The 17,537-nt window shown below is 50.0% G+C and overlaps 1 protein-coding gene across 1 annotated transcript; it reads right to left on the reverse strand.

Annotated features, from left to right (window-relative positions):
* Positions 1–249: 249 nt before the first annotated feature.
* Positions 250–16,523, reverse strand: LOC119092366 (cell growth regulator with RING finger domain protein 1). The gene is made up of 7 exons (XM_037215329.1): positions 16,497–16,523; positions 15,535–15,677; positions 6,442–6,577; positions 5,554–5,692; positions 3,734–3,841; positions 816–995; positions 250–261 (listed from the first exon to the last, which is right to left on the reverse strand). The coding sequence occupies exons 2-7, from the start codon at positions 15,665–15,667 to the stop codon at positions 250–252; spliced, it is 708 nt and encodes a 235-aa protein (XP_037071224.1). The 5' UTR covers positions 15,668–15,677; positions 16,497–16,523.
* Between the last annotated feature and the right edge of the window lie 1,014 nt (positions 16,524–17,537).

Here is a 17,537-nt window from a genome sequence, read left to right on the forward strand (position 1 = left end):
TCACTGGCGACCTCCAAAAGCTGAAGTATCTCAAGTTTAAAAAACGGTATTGTTGTACACACCTCTCCACACACCACAATCTGACCATCTCTGTCCAAGACACTGTATACAGGTCAAACATTCCTCTTGACTGGCAAAAAATAAATGGTATATTCAATGCCTGCGCTGGGCACAACAGCTCAAAGCATAGCACACGAAACAAAACAACGCAGAATGAGATCTCGCACTTTCAGGCGCACTGAAAGTCTGTCAAAGACTTCTCTGTCCAAGGCACCATCATATCAAACCGTCCAGACTCGCTCAGTGCTTCGTTCCATATGAGGAGCCCCCCAATCACATATAACGTTGAGTTATTAAATCGTCTCTAGAGGCTTCAATAATGACTAATAACTCAAGGAACATAATCACTATCATATCAATTCAAAGATGACTAACGCCGCCTGAGGAGGACTTCAAGGATCCGCCCGATTCATCGCAAAACAACTGCACAAAACAGCATACAGAGGGCCAGGCCACAAATCGGCATCAGCCCAGCCACGTCCTCCGGTGCCGCCGTACTGCCCAGCACAGCCTACCAAGCAGAACCCCAGCAGAGCAGCCCCTGAAATCCTATGGAATGCCCGCTCCGGGTGTTCGCGACCGGCATGCACACCGTCAGAGGCTGACCACAAGCAGGCGGAGCGAGCCCTCCCTCCGGGCCGCCGCGGCCCGGCAGCGCCCCTGACTCGCCAACGGTGCGGCGCCCCCCACCGCGGTCACAGCGCGGCCGTGTCTGCGGCGGCGCGGCCCCCTCCGCCGTCCGCGGCCGCCGGCACCGTGAAGTATTGTGCGACGAAGCCACGACACAGGGGACATGTCGGCGTGCGCGCGAAGCAGGCGCGGCACACGCAGCCGTGCCGGCAGGGCAGCAGCACGACGGCGGCCGGCGCCTCCTGGCAGACGGAGCAGAGGCCCAGCGGCTCCGAGCCGCCCTCCTCGGCCGACGAGTACAGCGGCTGGCGACACAGGGCGGCGCATGGTCAGCGGCTGGCGACATAGGGCGGCGCACGGTCAGCGGCTGGCGACCCAGGGCAGTACACGGTCAGCGGCTGGCGACCCAGGAGGGCACACGGTCAGCTGCCGGCGACACAGGGCGACGCACGGTCAGCGGCTGGCGACACAGGGCGGCGCACGGTCAGCGGCTGGCGACATAGGGCGGCGCATGGTCAGCGGCTGGCGACACAGGGCGGCGCACGGTCAGCGGCTGGCGCAGCGGCTGGCGACACAGGGCGGCGCACGGTCAGCGGCTGGCGACACAGGACAACGCACAGTCAGTGGCGCGTCACAGCGCTCTCCTAACTACCCTACCGGTGCTACGGGATGTCACGTGACGTGATGACGCCGCAGGGTAACACAAACGTCACAAAGGTACCAGACGGATGTCAATGCCTCTCACTGGTCGACAGTGGGCGGCAATGGAAGTCGGCGCCATGCCACAGTGACGTCACTGGGTTCTGCGGGAGAGTCGGTTTGCGAGCTGCCGCTGAATGCCACAATGCCAATTCCGGGTCAAAGCCATCGATCTGAGGGGAGTTAGACATGTCTGGCAACATCAGACCCGCATTTGACAAGCCAGCTCAGTGTGCAGCCAGTGCAGCTGAGCGCACAAGTCGCATGAATGCATTTGACCTTCGATTTTCTTGTTGCTTTTTTAAATTTTGGAAACAGAATAGTGCAGATGTAATGAGTTCATTGCGAAATGCAGCTTAAATTTCTATTACAAAATTATATCGCCTCATGCAGACATCATTGATGGATCTCAAATCCCTTACGACCATGCTGCACCAGCAAATGACACTAATCCGAGGAGAAATCCCCTGGGGGTCCAAGCGACCATACCCATACAGACCTTACCATTATTCATGGTTACTCCAAGGGTACCTAGGTGCCTACGCAGGCGAAATTTGTGTACTTTTTGTGAGATTCCTCCAAACTTGTTGACAGGATAATTTTATAAGGCCCACAACAGTCCTTGTTGCGTGGGCCCTAACCCCGCCGAACGAACGTTAAAGTCCAGGCCAGTGAGAGAATTTTGTAAAGCAAGTTTAACGTAGCGTAATACCCGGCATGGTAAGTACTATCCTGTAACTTCCCCTGATATCTTTCACACGAGGAGGAACATCGGGTATGTTCAGGCCATAACGTATGTTCAGGCCATCCCAGTCATACGCACTATTATTTATTGTTTTATTTTACAAACCGTTCATTTACCGAAACCTCTTAAAGCAACCGGCCGGTTGCAGACCGTTCCCAAAACGATTTAAGGTATTATATGAATACTTTACGAATGCTGCTAACTTTGGCCGTTGTCACCTCGCCTTGCTATAAACACCATTCTCCCTTCGCTAGCCTTCACATCCCTGCCGCGCATTTCTTCTTTCTTTTTTTACCACACCATTCCTCGTAGTTGTACCTTTATGACACTCCACAACACTGCTCTTGCCTTGGGCAACATAATTCATACCAGTTTATGCTGTCTTCAGAACCCACTTAGATAACAACTAACCACTAGTTGGCTGGATCCCGGCCACGCCCGGCCATCACTTGCCACACGCAGAGACATCTAGCGGCAGTTTCTCTAGATTGCCCCACTGCAATGTGGTAACGGGATATTTCCAATACGTTGGATTAATGCATTTATTGGTCCGAACGATTATGACTGTCACGTCTGCTGAGAACACATGTATTTGTTTCGGCCATCAGGAATACTGTTGTAATTGTCTAAGACCGCCTTAATTGTCTACATATTGATACCCAGCGCAAAAAAGCTGGTCAAACTGAGCGTCAGTGTACGTCACGCGACATCAATGACAAGATTTCGTAAAGAGTAAGGGGAAGCCGGAGACAAGGCACAAAAAGAGGCTTTCAAAGAGGTGCTGAAGGCGCTTTCAGGTGTTACAGCAAGAACAGCCAGCGACAGCGGGCCTCACACGGCGCCACAAGACATCGCTGGGCGTCACTGAGCACCAGATGGGCGCGCCCACTATGAATGATCATGCCGCGCCCAGGAGAAGAAGTGTTACTGAGTGCTCCATAACGCTGCCGAAACTCTGACGGGTGTCGTTAATGCAGCGGCTGTCACACCACATCTCACAGAGATCATCGAACAGTCCAGGACGCCAACGATCGGCGAACACACGGCAGAGCGTAATGCTGATCGTGACAGAGCAACCACTGTATGGCGCTGACAGCAGGCGAAACTTCGCCATCACGTTGCAACCGACCCTACTGCCGACTTATAGAGACCAGTACGTGTAGGTGGACTTGCGGAGAACGCGGTGAAACAGAACATAACGAAATAGTTATCGTAACCCTGCCGTGAGCGACAGGTGGTGCACGTATCAACGCTACGACGGACCCCGAAAGGCGGTGGCGCACGCCTAAGTCTGGTTGAATACCACAACACTGAAACAGCCCCCTTCTTAATTGCGGCAGTCATTGAAGAACCCTAAACCGATACGTTTTATGTCAAGTTTCATTCCATCTTTCCCAATGGCAGCTATCGAATTTCGATTGAATGTTGAGCTTGATGTCCCATTAAGCAAGGTGTTTTAGTACGGAATTCACATGACACCTTCAGCAATGCGCATGGTCGTAAGTTCGTGTCACGAACTATGTCCCAGCCGGTATCGGAGGAGTCAAGCAGCACCCGTCGCTGGTCCCACGCAAGGCGGTGCGCGGCCGGGCACCTCACCTGTAGCAAGGTGACTCTGCCGTCGGCCTGGCGCACGTACCGGTGCAGCACCGACGTGGCCATGCTGGTGTGGGTGTCCCTGACGTGAATAACTGCCACCAGCGCCACCTGTGAAGCAGCGCCCGTGGCGTCAGGCCTGGCGACCGCAGCCACAGCTCGGCGCGGACCGCACCAAACAGCAGATCGCACAGCACCAGCAGGCACACCGCACAGCGCTAACAGGCACATTGCACAACACCAGCGGGGACACCACACCGCACAGCACCACCATGGAACGCCAGCAGGGACACCGCACAGCGCCAGCAGGCACACCGTACAGCGCCAGCAGGCACACCGCACAGCGCCAGCAGGCACACCGCCAGCAGGCACACCGCACAGCGCCAACAGGCACATCGCCAGCAGGCTCACTGCACAGCACCAGCAGGCACACAATGGAACGCCAGCAGGGTTACCGCACAGGTGTGCGTTCCAGGCAATCATAAGTAGAAATTCGCGGCGAAGCACGTGCGGAACATTCGAGTCCTTAAAGGGAATGATCCGCGTTGGAAGATATTGAAGCAAACTTCAAATATGATGGAATAAGCTCACTTGTAACTATTGGCATGCTTTTATGTGGAAAAGACTGCCCTAGACAACACAATTATCTCTTTAGTATATATACTGCTCACTGTGTCGCGGCTTGATTACGTAATCGTATCTTGCATAACATTGACTGACAGCCAATTGACTGCCGCTACATCCCGACATCGTGCTTTCGAGCGCCAGATATGCACGACTCGACGATTGTATTTTCATTAGCCTTGATCGCCGCACGGCTAATGGAACGGTTTAACTTGAATGACGTTACATGACGTCATGCATGCATGGATGACCTTGAAATAGTCTCCCCGAAATTTGCACATATTCGCGGTCGCATAGCTCAGAAACTAGAAGGATTTAGGTCTTAATAAGGGCAGAGTTGTGAGCTGTACCGAATCATCTTCCAGATGGTGTATGTCGGAGGCAACCGTACGTCGGAGGCAGCACGAGAAGGCTTAAGAAAACCAGACCATGCTACAAATACAACCACTCCATACAACTTGAAGGCATGCGGCGCAACATCAAATGAACGTCATCCACCACATCACAATGGATGTATCCCAGTACAAACATCTGCGATCCAAGTCACCTGTGGCCATAAGTCATAAGTTGAAAAGACTACTCCAGACAGCACAATTCTCTGTTTAGTAAATATGCTCCTCAATGCACCATGGTTTTAGTACATCATAGCGCCTCGCACAACATTGATAGGAATGTAGCTGACGGCCTTTATATCTGGAAATCGTGCTCACGAACGCCAGATATGAACGCCTCGATGGTTATATTTGTTTGGCCTTGACCGCCGCATAGCTTATGGAATGGCATGACTTAAATGGCGTTAATATGGCGCCATGAATGCCAAGGCGCCCTTGAAATATTCCCCCCCCCCCCCCATAAATCTTTCCCCATTTTCGCGGGTGCGTGACTCAGAAGCTAGAGAGGCTTAGGTCTTAATAAGGACAGGATTGCGAACAGCACCGAGAGGTCTTCAAGATCGCTAGTTCAGTTCAAAACTCCATATAAGTGTGGAACACTCCCTTAAAGTGGTGAAACACCAAACATCAAGGCTGCAACAAAGCAACTGTTAGGAAACACATGGAAACATGTAAAACAATGTGAAAGCGAGCCATGTGACTTCTATCGAGCTCAATCAATACGCTTAGTCGTGTTCAAACAGAACGCGCCACAGAATACACAGCGGAAGACTTAAACAACTGTCACTGGTAAGTTCGAGTATTTACCACACTGCTGGGCGATTCCGGCGCGGCGGTGATTTCGACGACGGCCACCAGGGGATAGTGGCTCCTTGGCAACGAGGGCTCCTCTAAGGTCTCTTCCCCCTGGTACACCGCCTCGATGCTGTGTTCGCCGGGCCCGAAACTGACATGTGAACAGGCATGATAGGCAACCGTCATTTTTTGTACATAAATACAATCCACTCAGCATATATGGCTCAAACAGCAAACCGCAAGGTGTACATTAGTCGCCCGTAAAATGATAAGATGCACGGTAATATATAATTGATAACGCAGTACAAACAGCACCCCGCGCTTGCCAATTCGTTCTGCCCTTTGCCAAATGGTACTGGTCTGGCGCTGCTGCGACACCGGGCGGGCAGTACCTGGGACTAGTTTCCACCAGTGCTGAGCGTCTTTTACAAACATTCCATATCTCACGGTTCCCAAGTCAATCAAATAGGCAAGTTTTGTTATGTTCGCATTGCAAGTTACACATTAATCGTGGCACATCGAGCACCTTGAATGGAATCTAACATATGCGCCTAGCTTTTAAGTCAACGCACATTCTGCTGCGAAAAGCTGCATGAAGCTGCGATCATTTGCTGCATGGTTATAAAATTCAAGTTAGCGCAGCGGTCGGTCGCCACAGCTCAAGTTATCACTGGTGCAGTAAGACCCAGTTCCACATCTTTGCCACACATTCCACCTGGAACTCGACTTCGTCCTCTCAAGTCGCTCATCGGCCTTTACCATGTCGTGATGACGTTCCCACTGGGTTCTCTGGAAATAGTCGTGTCCAGATCCGCCCGTGGCCACGGTCTGTGCGACAGCCGCGTAAGGCGACCTGACCACGCTGTCACTGGCGACGCTCGCGGCCGCCACCCTCCGTACCTTCGCGTGTCACCGTGGAGAAGCAGGACATCCGCCGCTGTCACCACATTCAGCAGGCGACCCAGCGACGAACATGGAACTCTCCAGAGTAACTTGAGGTGACATGCTCGCTCCGACTTCAGTTCGCACCGCACCACTGCCGACGGTGGGCCTCAGTAAGAAGCGTGCATCATCACCCGTTGCTACTCAGTGTGAAAATAAGTGGTGTCAGGCATCACACACGGCAGCTGAGGAAAAAGGCGATGAAGCATGACGACAACGGTCGATGGGAACATGATGCGATTTCATGATTTGATCCGACACCAATGCCCACCAGCACCTGGGATTTAGTAAGTCTGGAGACTTCATCTTACGACACTTCAGACGCTTAAGACACAATGAATTATTAAATTTCAGGTTCAGATAACTACAGTTTTGACACCGGAAGCAGAGGTCCAGATCTAAGATGAACAGTCTGACTGATATGGAGCTATAACCACCGCGCGATAGCGTCCGCGTTGCTGAGCCGGCCGTTCTCCCTTATTCTGGCGCGCACAGCAGAGGTCACTCCGCACCTCTCTGGTCCCTCCATTAACGCCTCCTGCGACGCTTCTCGCACATCCCAGCACGTCATCACGCCTTTTGACGAGTTTCTAGTCCGATCCATTCTGCAGTGAAGGCTGCGCTGACATCGCCCTGGGTCCTCACGCGGTAAGACAGCTCGCTGACAACCAGTCGCGCACCCAGAGCCTTGGAAAGGAGGAGGGGGGGGGGGGGGGAGGGCACAAGGTTGACAAAGGACCCCTTAATAGAGAAAACATGCCCCCAAAGCGCCAGATATGGCCCAATGGTTAATAGGAGTACACTTTTCTTTTTTTCTTTTGCTTCCTTTTTTAATTGTTACATTTTTTACATTTACATTACATTTTACAGTTACATTTTACATTTTTCCTTTTTCTTTCTATAACTGGAAAGCAGAAGTTACCGTGACGTAAATTCTGACTGAATCTCAGAGTTAATACAATGAAGAAATCGTGAGCTGAACGACTGTATGAAGTAAATCGCCGGCGCTCTCCATTTTACAATGGTCCAAAGGACTTTCTATACCAGTCGGATTCAGACGCTTCGTCATGATTTGTATATGGGTTCTACAGAGACATGAGGGACAGCGCGAACGTAAATTAGAGATCAAAATGAGTCAACAATTTGCATTAACCTGGTCACGCCGTGTTTGTTTGGAAGTGTTCCACATTTCGTCAGATTCGATTAGTGACACAAACTATGATGTAGCTTTGAACATTCGTGGTCGCAAATATTAATAAAAATATTGATGTCAGGCGTTGCAGTCTTCGTAAGCCGCGCAGTGTCGGCGCTGTGGCCATCATTAAGTCGTGGATGTGGGTCGAGTGGATGAAAATGACGACGCATCTAAAATAATTACCTTTGAACACTTAATGTAAAATCGTACATTCAGAAGGTAGTCCGGGCGTCTATTTCATCGGCATGATTTATAGATTGATGTTAAGAACGCATTGGCATTTGCAGCACCGTGAAGAGGTGTTGGCTAGAATCCGGAGGTGGAACTGCAAGGGTAAAGGTAAAATCTCTATTTTTCGTGCAGCTGTAACTGTTAATCTGTTCAAAGAACAACCTCAAAGTTCTAAAAAAGATACATCTAGCCTTATCTCTGAGCGGCGCGAATTCATTTTGACAGACATTCTGAATCATTACTTTACGACGGTCGTTCTAGCGAGGGGGCGTGATGTCATTTGCAGTGGCCATTCGGTTCCACGAAAATTGAAACCCAGATCATCGTTGTCCTGCCCCCCCCCCCCCCCACCGACATTTCGGGCGCGCCAGCTCAAATATTTTGATGTAATTTGTTTTACCAATCGGTTCTGCAAAATAATGAACGTTTTCTGGCGACTTAGGAAGGCCTTGCTCATTTTTCAACTCAGTTTGACCCATTCTTTTCAACACTAATGAGACCCATCATTTCTTTCCGGGCAAAGAAGTCTCTTGAGTGCAACAATAGGAGGCACATTAATGTTTCCGGCCAGGAGCTGAAGGGCCATTCCGTTCCACCGCGGTGCGTCTCACGCGTGGTGCCATTTTGGCGTCACGGCCTGGAATCCCTTGGTCTATCCAGAGGCTGAGCAATAGTCGCTGCCAAACAGCATGCCCCTCTTATCGCATCGTATTGGTGGCAAGAAACCAACATACATCAAACCGTGAGCCGTTTGCCACACCCGTCACACGCTGGGGTACGCTGGCGGCCAGGGGAACCCTTAGCATACTGAGACTTTTCTTACGGTGTGATGTCTCCTTTTCACATATGGGGCGTTTCAGCTCCTTGAAGGAGCTACTTGAGACATCCCATCTCCCATACCATGGTCTACACACGACTGCCCAACATCTTGCTGCAAGTCGCAGACTGGCGTTTTAATAGAAAGTGGACGGCCGTGGCCAGCCGCCACCTTTGTTGCCGCGATTGTACGTTCCTTTCAGAAAATTCTAACATGAATGGGAATCCACATGAGCGTAACACAAATGCCAAGACCGCTCGCGAGCCAGAGCTCGTCCCAGATTGATGGGACCAGGGGAGAGTGGCTGCTTGACTCGGAGATTGGGTCTAGAGATGAGCGAGATCATGGTGTCAGACAGACCCAGAACATCATTTTTAGCAACGGCATCGCAAGAGCTATACTGCTGCGAGCATGGCAAACAACTCTGCTGGAAACACAGTGACTTGAGGCGGTAGACAAAGCGTATGAGTGACGTCACCACAGACAAAAGCCCACCCAGTCCCAACAGTTCCCTTCGATCCATCCATGAAAAGCTTCAGAGATATGTCGCGCAAGGACCTTTGTTACGCAGAATGCTGCACGAACTCTACCTCGGGTATGGACCATTTCCCGCATGGCATAGGCATAGGTCACACGTAAGGGGTGCAAATTCCAACGGCGGTTGATGCTGATCTGGAGAGATCGTCGCGATCTCATCTATCTGGATGTCACTCTTCCGCACCCAATGTCTGATGCACACACATATCGGCCTTGAAAAGCTTTCCTTCCCTCTCAAAAAGGAGATAATGAGCAAGTGCGAGAATGAGTCATGCACCGGGTGAGTCGGGAACTGCGCTACTTTGATCGTGTCATTCAACGCAACTTTCTTACACCTCAAATCCAGTGGTGGCTCGTTAGCTTCCACTAGCAGGTTGGGAGAACGCGACGTCTCGAACGCTCATGTTGCGATGAGAACACAGAAGTGGTGAAGGGTCGAATATGAAGTTTGAAGATAAGACGACAATCCAGGGTCAAGCCCAGAATCATCGCAATCGTCGCAAACCGGAAGGCCGATACCATACACGTGAAGTTCTGGGTCCACGCACTACTTCCTGCGCAAGAGTGTCTAGGGGTGATCTTAGCGGTCGAAAAACGGAATATATATGCCAAACTCCATTGCGTCAGCCTATCAAAACTTGCAGCTGTCTCTCTGCAGAGTGAAGTCTAACACCAGATGGGAAAGTCATCAGAAAAAGTGATCGACCACTATTCGGTGGCAGACGATCAGGTATATCACTATCATGAAAGCAAAAAGGGATAAAAGGGATAAAAAGTTACACTCGGAGGACACTTCCCTGAAGAGCATTATTCAGCAGTTCGAAGCACTCGGAGCGGGTTCCACCTGTTTAAACACGACAAAATCTCTGCCGCAGAAAGTTGACAATAAAATGTTCCATGTGGCCATGCAGGCCCCGCCCGAAAACTTTTGACAAAATGTTGTAGCACCAAGCGGCACCACCAGCGCGCTTTATGTCCAAAACACAGCAACGGTACGTTGCTTCCACTTACAAGAGGATCTGTCGGTGTCGAAAATCAGCGGGTGGTCGACACTGCTCCGGTTTTGCGAAATCCTCGTTGAATATTCGACAGCAAAATGTTGACCTCACGAAACCACATCAGGCATTCTCTTCACCATCTTGCAAAGGGACGACGTCAGTGATACGGGACGATAGTGCATGAGGACGGGCTCATCCTTTCCTGGTTAAAGGACTAGTGTCACGACTGACTTTCCAATTGTCAGGAAAGTCTTCGCTGGTCTAGATGTAACTTTAAAAACTTAAGTCTCGATGTCAAAGAACATTTGTTCAACTTGGTTAGCATTTCGTCATGCATTTCGTCAGGCCCAGATTTTATACTTTTGGCCTTCTTCGGTGCCAACCGCATATCTGTCATGGTAAAAGCGTTGTTCAATGGACGAGATTTGCTCCGCTAAATCGAATTGCTGTCCGCTCGCTCTCTTCCTTGTGACGTACGAACGTTGAGTTGTCAGTGCCTAGCAGGCATCTGTCGGCTAGAGTCCGCCTTATCCTGAAGCGCCATTGGGGCTTTACGACAAACCCAGCTGCAGAGGCTTTATGGCATCGCCTGCCTTTCGCCCTGACAGGAGGGGCGGGCACCGTGGGGAATCGAACTCCGCACCTCTGGTTTCCCAGACGCTTTGACCACTGCAATACCGGCACCCCCGTCTTATCGTGTTCGCTAGCCCAGTCGTGCTGGCGATCGTGCGCCCAGCGACTCTCAGTACTGGCGCTGGAGCTGAGGGTCATTTTCCAGAAGAAGCCGTTATCCTGCTCTAGACTTGGACTGAGGTAAACTAGTTTATAACATCCACATAATTTTTCCAGGAAGCATGCTTGACGTCCCGATGTGAATGGTCCCTCATGGAAGCGACACATGCGTGGGGAGGTCTGTGTTCAGTAGACACGAGCGGTTTGCATCCACGAGCCTCTCCAAGCGTCTGCCTGTGCGGCTGGTAGCGTACAGCCCCATGCGCAGTATGCGTGTTAAAATCTTCCATGGTTAGAAACGACCAAGGTGTGTGTCATTGGGGCTTTACGACGCACTCAGCTGCTGAGGCTTTATGGCGTCGCCTGCCTCTCACCCTGGTAGGAAGGGCGGGCACCGCGGGGAATCGAACCCTGCACCTCTGGTTTCCCAGACGTGCAGTGGTTAACGCAGACGCGTTAAACACTACACTACCGGCGCCCACTAGAAACGGCCCAGGAAGCTAGCCAACAACAGACTTCGAGTCCACATTCAACATCTCGTCCGAGGGGAGAGGGGGTGCAGATAAAACACACTGCCACCCTGAAAACTCCGAGGACAGCCCGCAGGTGCGTATCAAGTGGTACCCCTACGCGGGGAATTACGTGGTGCACTAAGATGGCCACTCCGCCATGGGCTACTGTGCTGGACCTAACGGACCTTCGATGCATGCTGTGACATTTGGCGCTCACCCGCGTATAAGACGACACCTTTGTCTCATGCAGGCAGGCCACGACGGGGTTGCAGGTTAAAAGAAGCCTTTGCAGGCCAGACAAGTTTGTTCAAGAAAGCGAAGGCTTCGAACTAAAATTGAGCACGACATGGTGACTGCTAGTCGACAATTAAAACATAGTCAGGACTTGGAGGAGGACGCCACTTCGGTCCGGCGCGCAGAACCGTAGTTCCAGCCGGTGGCGTTGGGGTGGGCCATCGTACCGGTCGTTGGATAGTCGAGGACCGTCGGCTTGCGATTCTGCGAGTTTCTATCTCACGAAGTAATTGCTTCCTTCAGAAGCAAATGATCACACGTACTGTATTTTTTGAAGCTATGGAGCAGACAAAAACTGGTCTTACATTGCAAATTGTATTCTGAGAGGAGATGTGTGTCTCAATTTAGAAACCAATAGAAACCAATGCTTCAAATGTTGTGCGCCCGTTGCATATCTCCCCAGAACAGATCATGACAGCATTATGATCGAAATATCTTGCAAGCCACTGTAATATAAATAGGAACATTTGGCATACAACAGCAAGCGCAGCTACCTACCAGCCAAGTAAGTATATTTCTCACCTAAGGGACAGATACTCGGGAAACACAATACTCATTTTGGCATCTACTCACTTAGCTATACTTCCTTTGGGAACAGGGACGTAGTTTCCTATTCAGTTGGATGTGACTTAGCCTCTCTCCAAATTTTGAGAAAAAATTTGGCCAAACCCAGGGAGAAAACAATGTCTTACTATCGATTTGGGTTAAACGTTTTTTTTTTCTCCTCAGCCCTCTCCCAGCTTATTTACACAACTTCCCCCTTCCGAAACGCTGGTGGGTGCCAGTGGTGTAGTGGTTAACGCATCTGCGTTAAACACTGCACATTTGGGAGACCAGACGTACGGGGTTCAATACCCCCCGGTGCCCGCCCTTCCCGCCAGGTCGAGACGCAGGCGACGCGATATAGCCTCAGCAGCTGAGTGCGTCGTAAAGCCCCAGTGACACAGGAGCCCGGCGGTCAGTGCAGCGGCGGCCGGGATTACTTGCTCCCCACAGAGCAAACCAGCCCTGCAAAGTTAGCACGTGTTTCATGTGCTCATCGACGTTGAGTCCGTTACAATAATATGCTCAGTCTTTATCCAAAGTGCCGACCAATCCAACTGTTATGGCCCGACGCGGCTCCTGCACATGAACGTCGCGGAAACTCGGAATGTTACAGAAATGGCGCGCACAAACGAAAAGCCTTTGACGATAGAGACTGCCAGGTGCTATCTGTTTTGGCATTGTTTTAATAAGTTCTTCGTGATTTTCTAAAACTTATTGACTGACAAAACCGCTGAATTTGACGAATATTGCGTTCATATTTCAATTTGCAATCAATACGCCCGCTCAATTAAGAACAAGAAACACTTCCGGAGCTTTACACTCGTGGCGTAAATTGGCCGCTCCCAATTAGACAGAAAAAATCCAACCTTTTCTTCTTGACCATTTTCGTGTGCCTTCGCTCTATATTCAGCTCGCAATGCCGGGTGGAAAATGTCTTCTCCCCAACGCTACATCCTCGCCAACAGCCGGAAACGTCAGCCAGCTTGTTTCAGCATGCCCAAGCGGGGAGGCAAGGTCGCATTTCAGTCTACATCTAACTTACATGCCATTTATATAACTTAACAGCTATTAGGGACGAACAATTACGCATGCCTATTAATGAATCTTTATCAGCGTCTTGCTCAAAATGAGTGCTAAGTACCCAATATTGCCACATATATTTTAGTATTACCTTACGTACTTCTTTACCAACTCAGGGGTGTCATCATGAAGCACCGTGGCCGCGCGCGTACGGGATATTCGCTGTTCCTTGCGCTGTTCTCTCGGTTCTCTCTGTGCGCTTTGGCTGTACGCTATACCAGGAGATGGCCTCGTTGTTGAGAATTTGGCTCGCCCAGTGCTGCGTTTGGGGACATGCGGGGATGTAGGTACGTGGTTTACATGTATTGTTGAGCAGGGTCAGACTACGGAGCGCAATGAAATAAATCATTATGCAAGGGTGACGATTAGCCTCCGTCTGCAGCATGTCTCTCGGTCGAAGGTAGTGTGCAACGCGGTGCTGTTGATGGTTGTGGACAGACACTGACCGGATAATGCTCACTGATATCTTTCGTTTATGTATTCTTCCCTGTGAATATCAACGGAGAATGAATTGCCTTACAGTGAAAAGAACTAAGAGACCCCCAAATTTCAGACACTACCTCCGGGATCCCCGTGGCCCCGGATATTCTGGCCAAAGTGAAGTGTTGGGACGCGCCGTGAATGCCCTGTGCGACACACCTCTCAGCCATCAGGATCCCATCAACCCGGAAAAGCGAGCGAAGGGGCCCGGCAACCCCGATAACACGGTGATGAAGATTGGCGAGACGGTCGGATGCGGGTGATGGAAACCTCCCATTACCGGGGGTGACACCCGAGGGGGTGCTACTCCCCTACCCCGGCCGAAGCCGGTGTCCTTGCGGGGGCCGTTATTTAAACGATGGCGTCTTTGTCGTTGGGGTAATGAACCTAGATGGGACCGTCCGGGCACCTACGAAAATCCGGAATACCAAATTTCGAGGACACCTGTTCACGCTGAAACGGACTGAGACAGAGCCAATAGTAGCTTCCCATCGGAGTTTTGTTTACAGCGCTGAGCCGTCAGGTACTGGGGCAGTGGTGCGTCACATTGGGGTGAGACCTGCGCAGCGGTGCGATGCTCAGAAGATGGTCACCGAACGCCGTCTGCCCAAGCCTGGTCTTTGGCGTGGGCGGCGACACCCACACTGAAGAGGAGTCGCCGTGGGGGTGGTTGGAAGAAGAAAGAGTGTCCATACGCCAGATTTTAGGCATTCTGCTTAGGAGCTCACCGCCCACCTCCGAACATAGCTGGGGGCGGCAGAACATTCACTCGGTAGGTGGTCACCGCCAGGGCTAACCCGGTGCTATACAGAGCGAACGACGTCTCCCGAACGGCCACGTGTAACCGGCGAGAACCCCATCGTCCTGAACGTGGTGAAGCGCCGCCACCTCTTAATCTCTTGAGCCGCCGCGTGCGACCATGCGCCCCAAGCGGAGGTCAGCACGGAGCACCCAGTCGCGGCACGGGCGTCAAACGGCTAGACCTGTATGAGCCCCACGGCCCCCGCAGCCCGGACATTCTGGTCGAAGCGAAGCGTTGTGACGCGCGGTGACTGACTTGTGCGAAGCGCCCCTCAGCCATCAGGATCCGATCAACCCCGGGATGCGGGCGAGGGAGCACGGTGACCCCGATAAAACGGGCATGAGGATTGGTGAGAGGGCTGGGTGTGGGAATGCAGGTGATGGGAGTGGACGTGCAGCATGAGGGATACTCTCCTACATTGCCAAGCTGGGTGACTGCAGGAATGCATGCTTTTGATGCTGGCGATCAGTCTGGCAAAATGAATCAATGAAAAAGTCATTGAAATTTAAAATTTGAGATATCTATGAGTGAACTGATAAATGCCTAAACTATAATGTATAGATAGCATTGTATTGGTTTAAATAATGAAAAAAACACTCCTGTATTTTTCTATCAGAATGACACACCCATTCTAGCTTTCTGTGCAGCTTCAAATCTAGATCTGAAAAGTGTATCTCTTCCTTTCAGGGATTTACCATCACACATATTGTCATCAACTGTTTCCAGGAACCAAACAACCATTAATTGGTATTCATGCATGGCAAACTCTGAAAATTTAAAGGTTTACAGGGATAACAAATATCATCTGCCACAAAACAACCACATACCTGTATTAGTGCCACCAGCATCAATGCCTGATCCTTCTTCAAGCACATCAAGTGAAAATGGTATGTGCAAAGGATCAAGGTGTACTTGGACAGCATCTTGAGATGTCCAATGCACCACTGACTGAGAGAACATCACAGGTTGTCTGAAACTGATATGTCACAAACATTACAAAATATGGGCCATGTTGTGCCAGCATGCTGCACAGGCATGAGATAGTTGTTGTTAATGATGAGCCAGCAGCTGTGCTGAAAGATGAAATTACAGCAAAGTATCACATACAATCAGCATTATATGCCTAGCATCGAGGAAAAATAAGTTCACCTACTATCATGCCTAAATGACATTTGTTATCAAAATGGTAAATGAAGTAACCATTAAAGGAAAACTGACCATGTATAAGCCTTCAGAACCAACAAAAGAAGCGAGAACTTAAGTGAAATGTGTGTATGCACCAACTGGTAATACTTGAAGATGCCTTTAATGAAAACATGTAAGCTTCAATTTTGGCAATTTAAGGCACTGGGAATAACATGTCAAATAAAGGCACACCAACCATTCCAGCACCACTTCAAAAGCATGGTATTGCTTCTTTTTTTGAAGTTGGTACATACCTAAACATGAATATCAATGTGAAAACCAAAAAGATCAGAAAAAGCAAAATAACAGCAGGAAGTGGAATCATGTGAGCTCCATGTTCCATCTTTGGCTATTCAGATTATTGATTCTTCCAATGTCCTGTTCTGAAAAGGCATCAATGACATGAGGCAATGAATTTCTTTTACATTCAACTCAACATGGGGGGCTTCCATACATGGTTTAGGGCATGCATGCCAAAAAGCATCACCGTTTCCATCACTCTTCAGAGGAATCATTGGCATCCAAGTAGATTCAGTATCACCAGCTAGGGCCATAGATCACAGTGCAGGTCTCACACTTCCTAAACAGCCTGAAAAATATTTACCTAAAACGCAAGATATGCCATACTGGTATCAGCAGATGCAAACACACGGTCATTGTATACGTTGGTGTCTCACTTTGCCATATTACATGGTCCATCAGAGCGAACCACGCACCCTACGCAATCACATCACCGAAATGCTTTAGGGATTCATCATCATCTTACCTTTAAAGCATAATCATTACGATAACGACGGGGCATGTCCATTCACCAACGCGGCAATGGCATCTCAACAGATCAGACCCTTGTATCAACCTCCGTTCAAGGGCCCTGATATAAGCAGCGATAGGTTTTTCAGGGTGGAGTTTTTGCGTGTTATTTGTCAATTGGTCGGCATCGAACTTCCGTAAAGTTAGCGATTTATGCAGCGATTTATTTAGTGACGAGTTCCGATTTGTCTGGAGGAGGTCTTCAGGTCAATTATGGCACGAGTGCACCGAAAAATACAGTTATTTTGCAAAATCATATGACCTTCGAAGTCAAAAGCTGGGTCAAAGGACGGGAAGTTCCATATCACCCAATTACTGCCCGCCGATTAGAAAAACCGCAAGAATCAAAGCGTTCCCAGGCGCAAGAGCTAGCGTCAGACAAAAACTCCCGATCTCTCAAGGCCACCCTTCAAGGTCAAACGCGGCACCACAGGATGGGACCTCTATGTTAACCAAAAATTACCGGCCGATTTCAAACTTACAAGCATCAGAAGATTCACCACAGAAAGAACCAGCATCCGTTAAAAAGTCCTGACCTCTCAAGGTCATCCTTTAGAGTCAAGCGTGGGCTCAAATGACGGAGAGCTCAATATCGCTCAAAAATTACCTGCCGATTTTAACTTCCAAATATAAGAAAAGTCAGCACAGAAAGAGCTAGCGCTACTAAAAAAAGTCCTGACCTTTTAAGGTTACCCTTCAAAGTCAAACACGAGGAGGGGAAAGGACGGGGAACTAGATATCACCCAAAAATTATCGGCCGATTAGAAAACTGCAAGCATCAAAACACTTACAAGCAAAAGAGCTAGCGTCCGTCATAATGTCCTGACATTTTAAG

This window comes from Pollicipes pollicipes, unplaced genomic scaffold (assembly GCF_011947565.3).
Source record: "Pollicipes pollicipes isolate AB1234 unplaced genomic scaffold, Ppol_2.1 Scaffold_3447;HRSCAF=4054_pilon_pilon_pilon, whole genome shotgun sequence".
Taxonomy (NCBI): domain Eukaryota; kingdom Metazoa; phylum Arthropoda; class Thecostraca; order Pollicipedomorpha; family Pollicipedidae; genus Pollicipes; species Pollicipes pollicipes.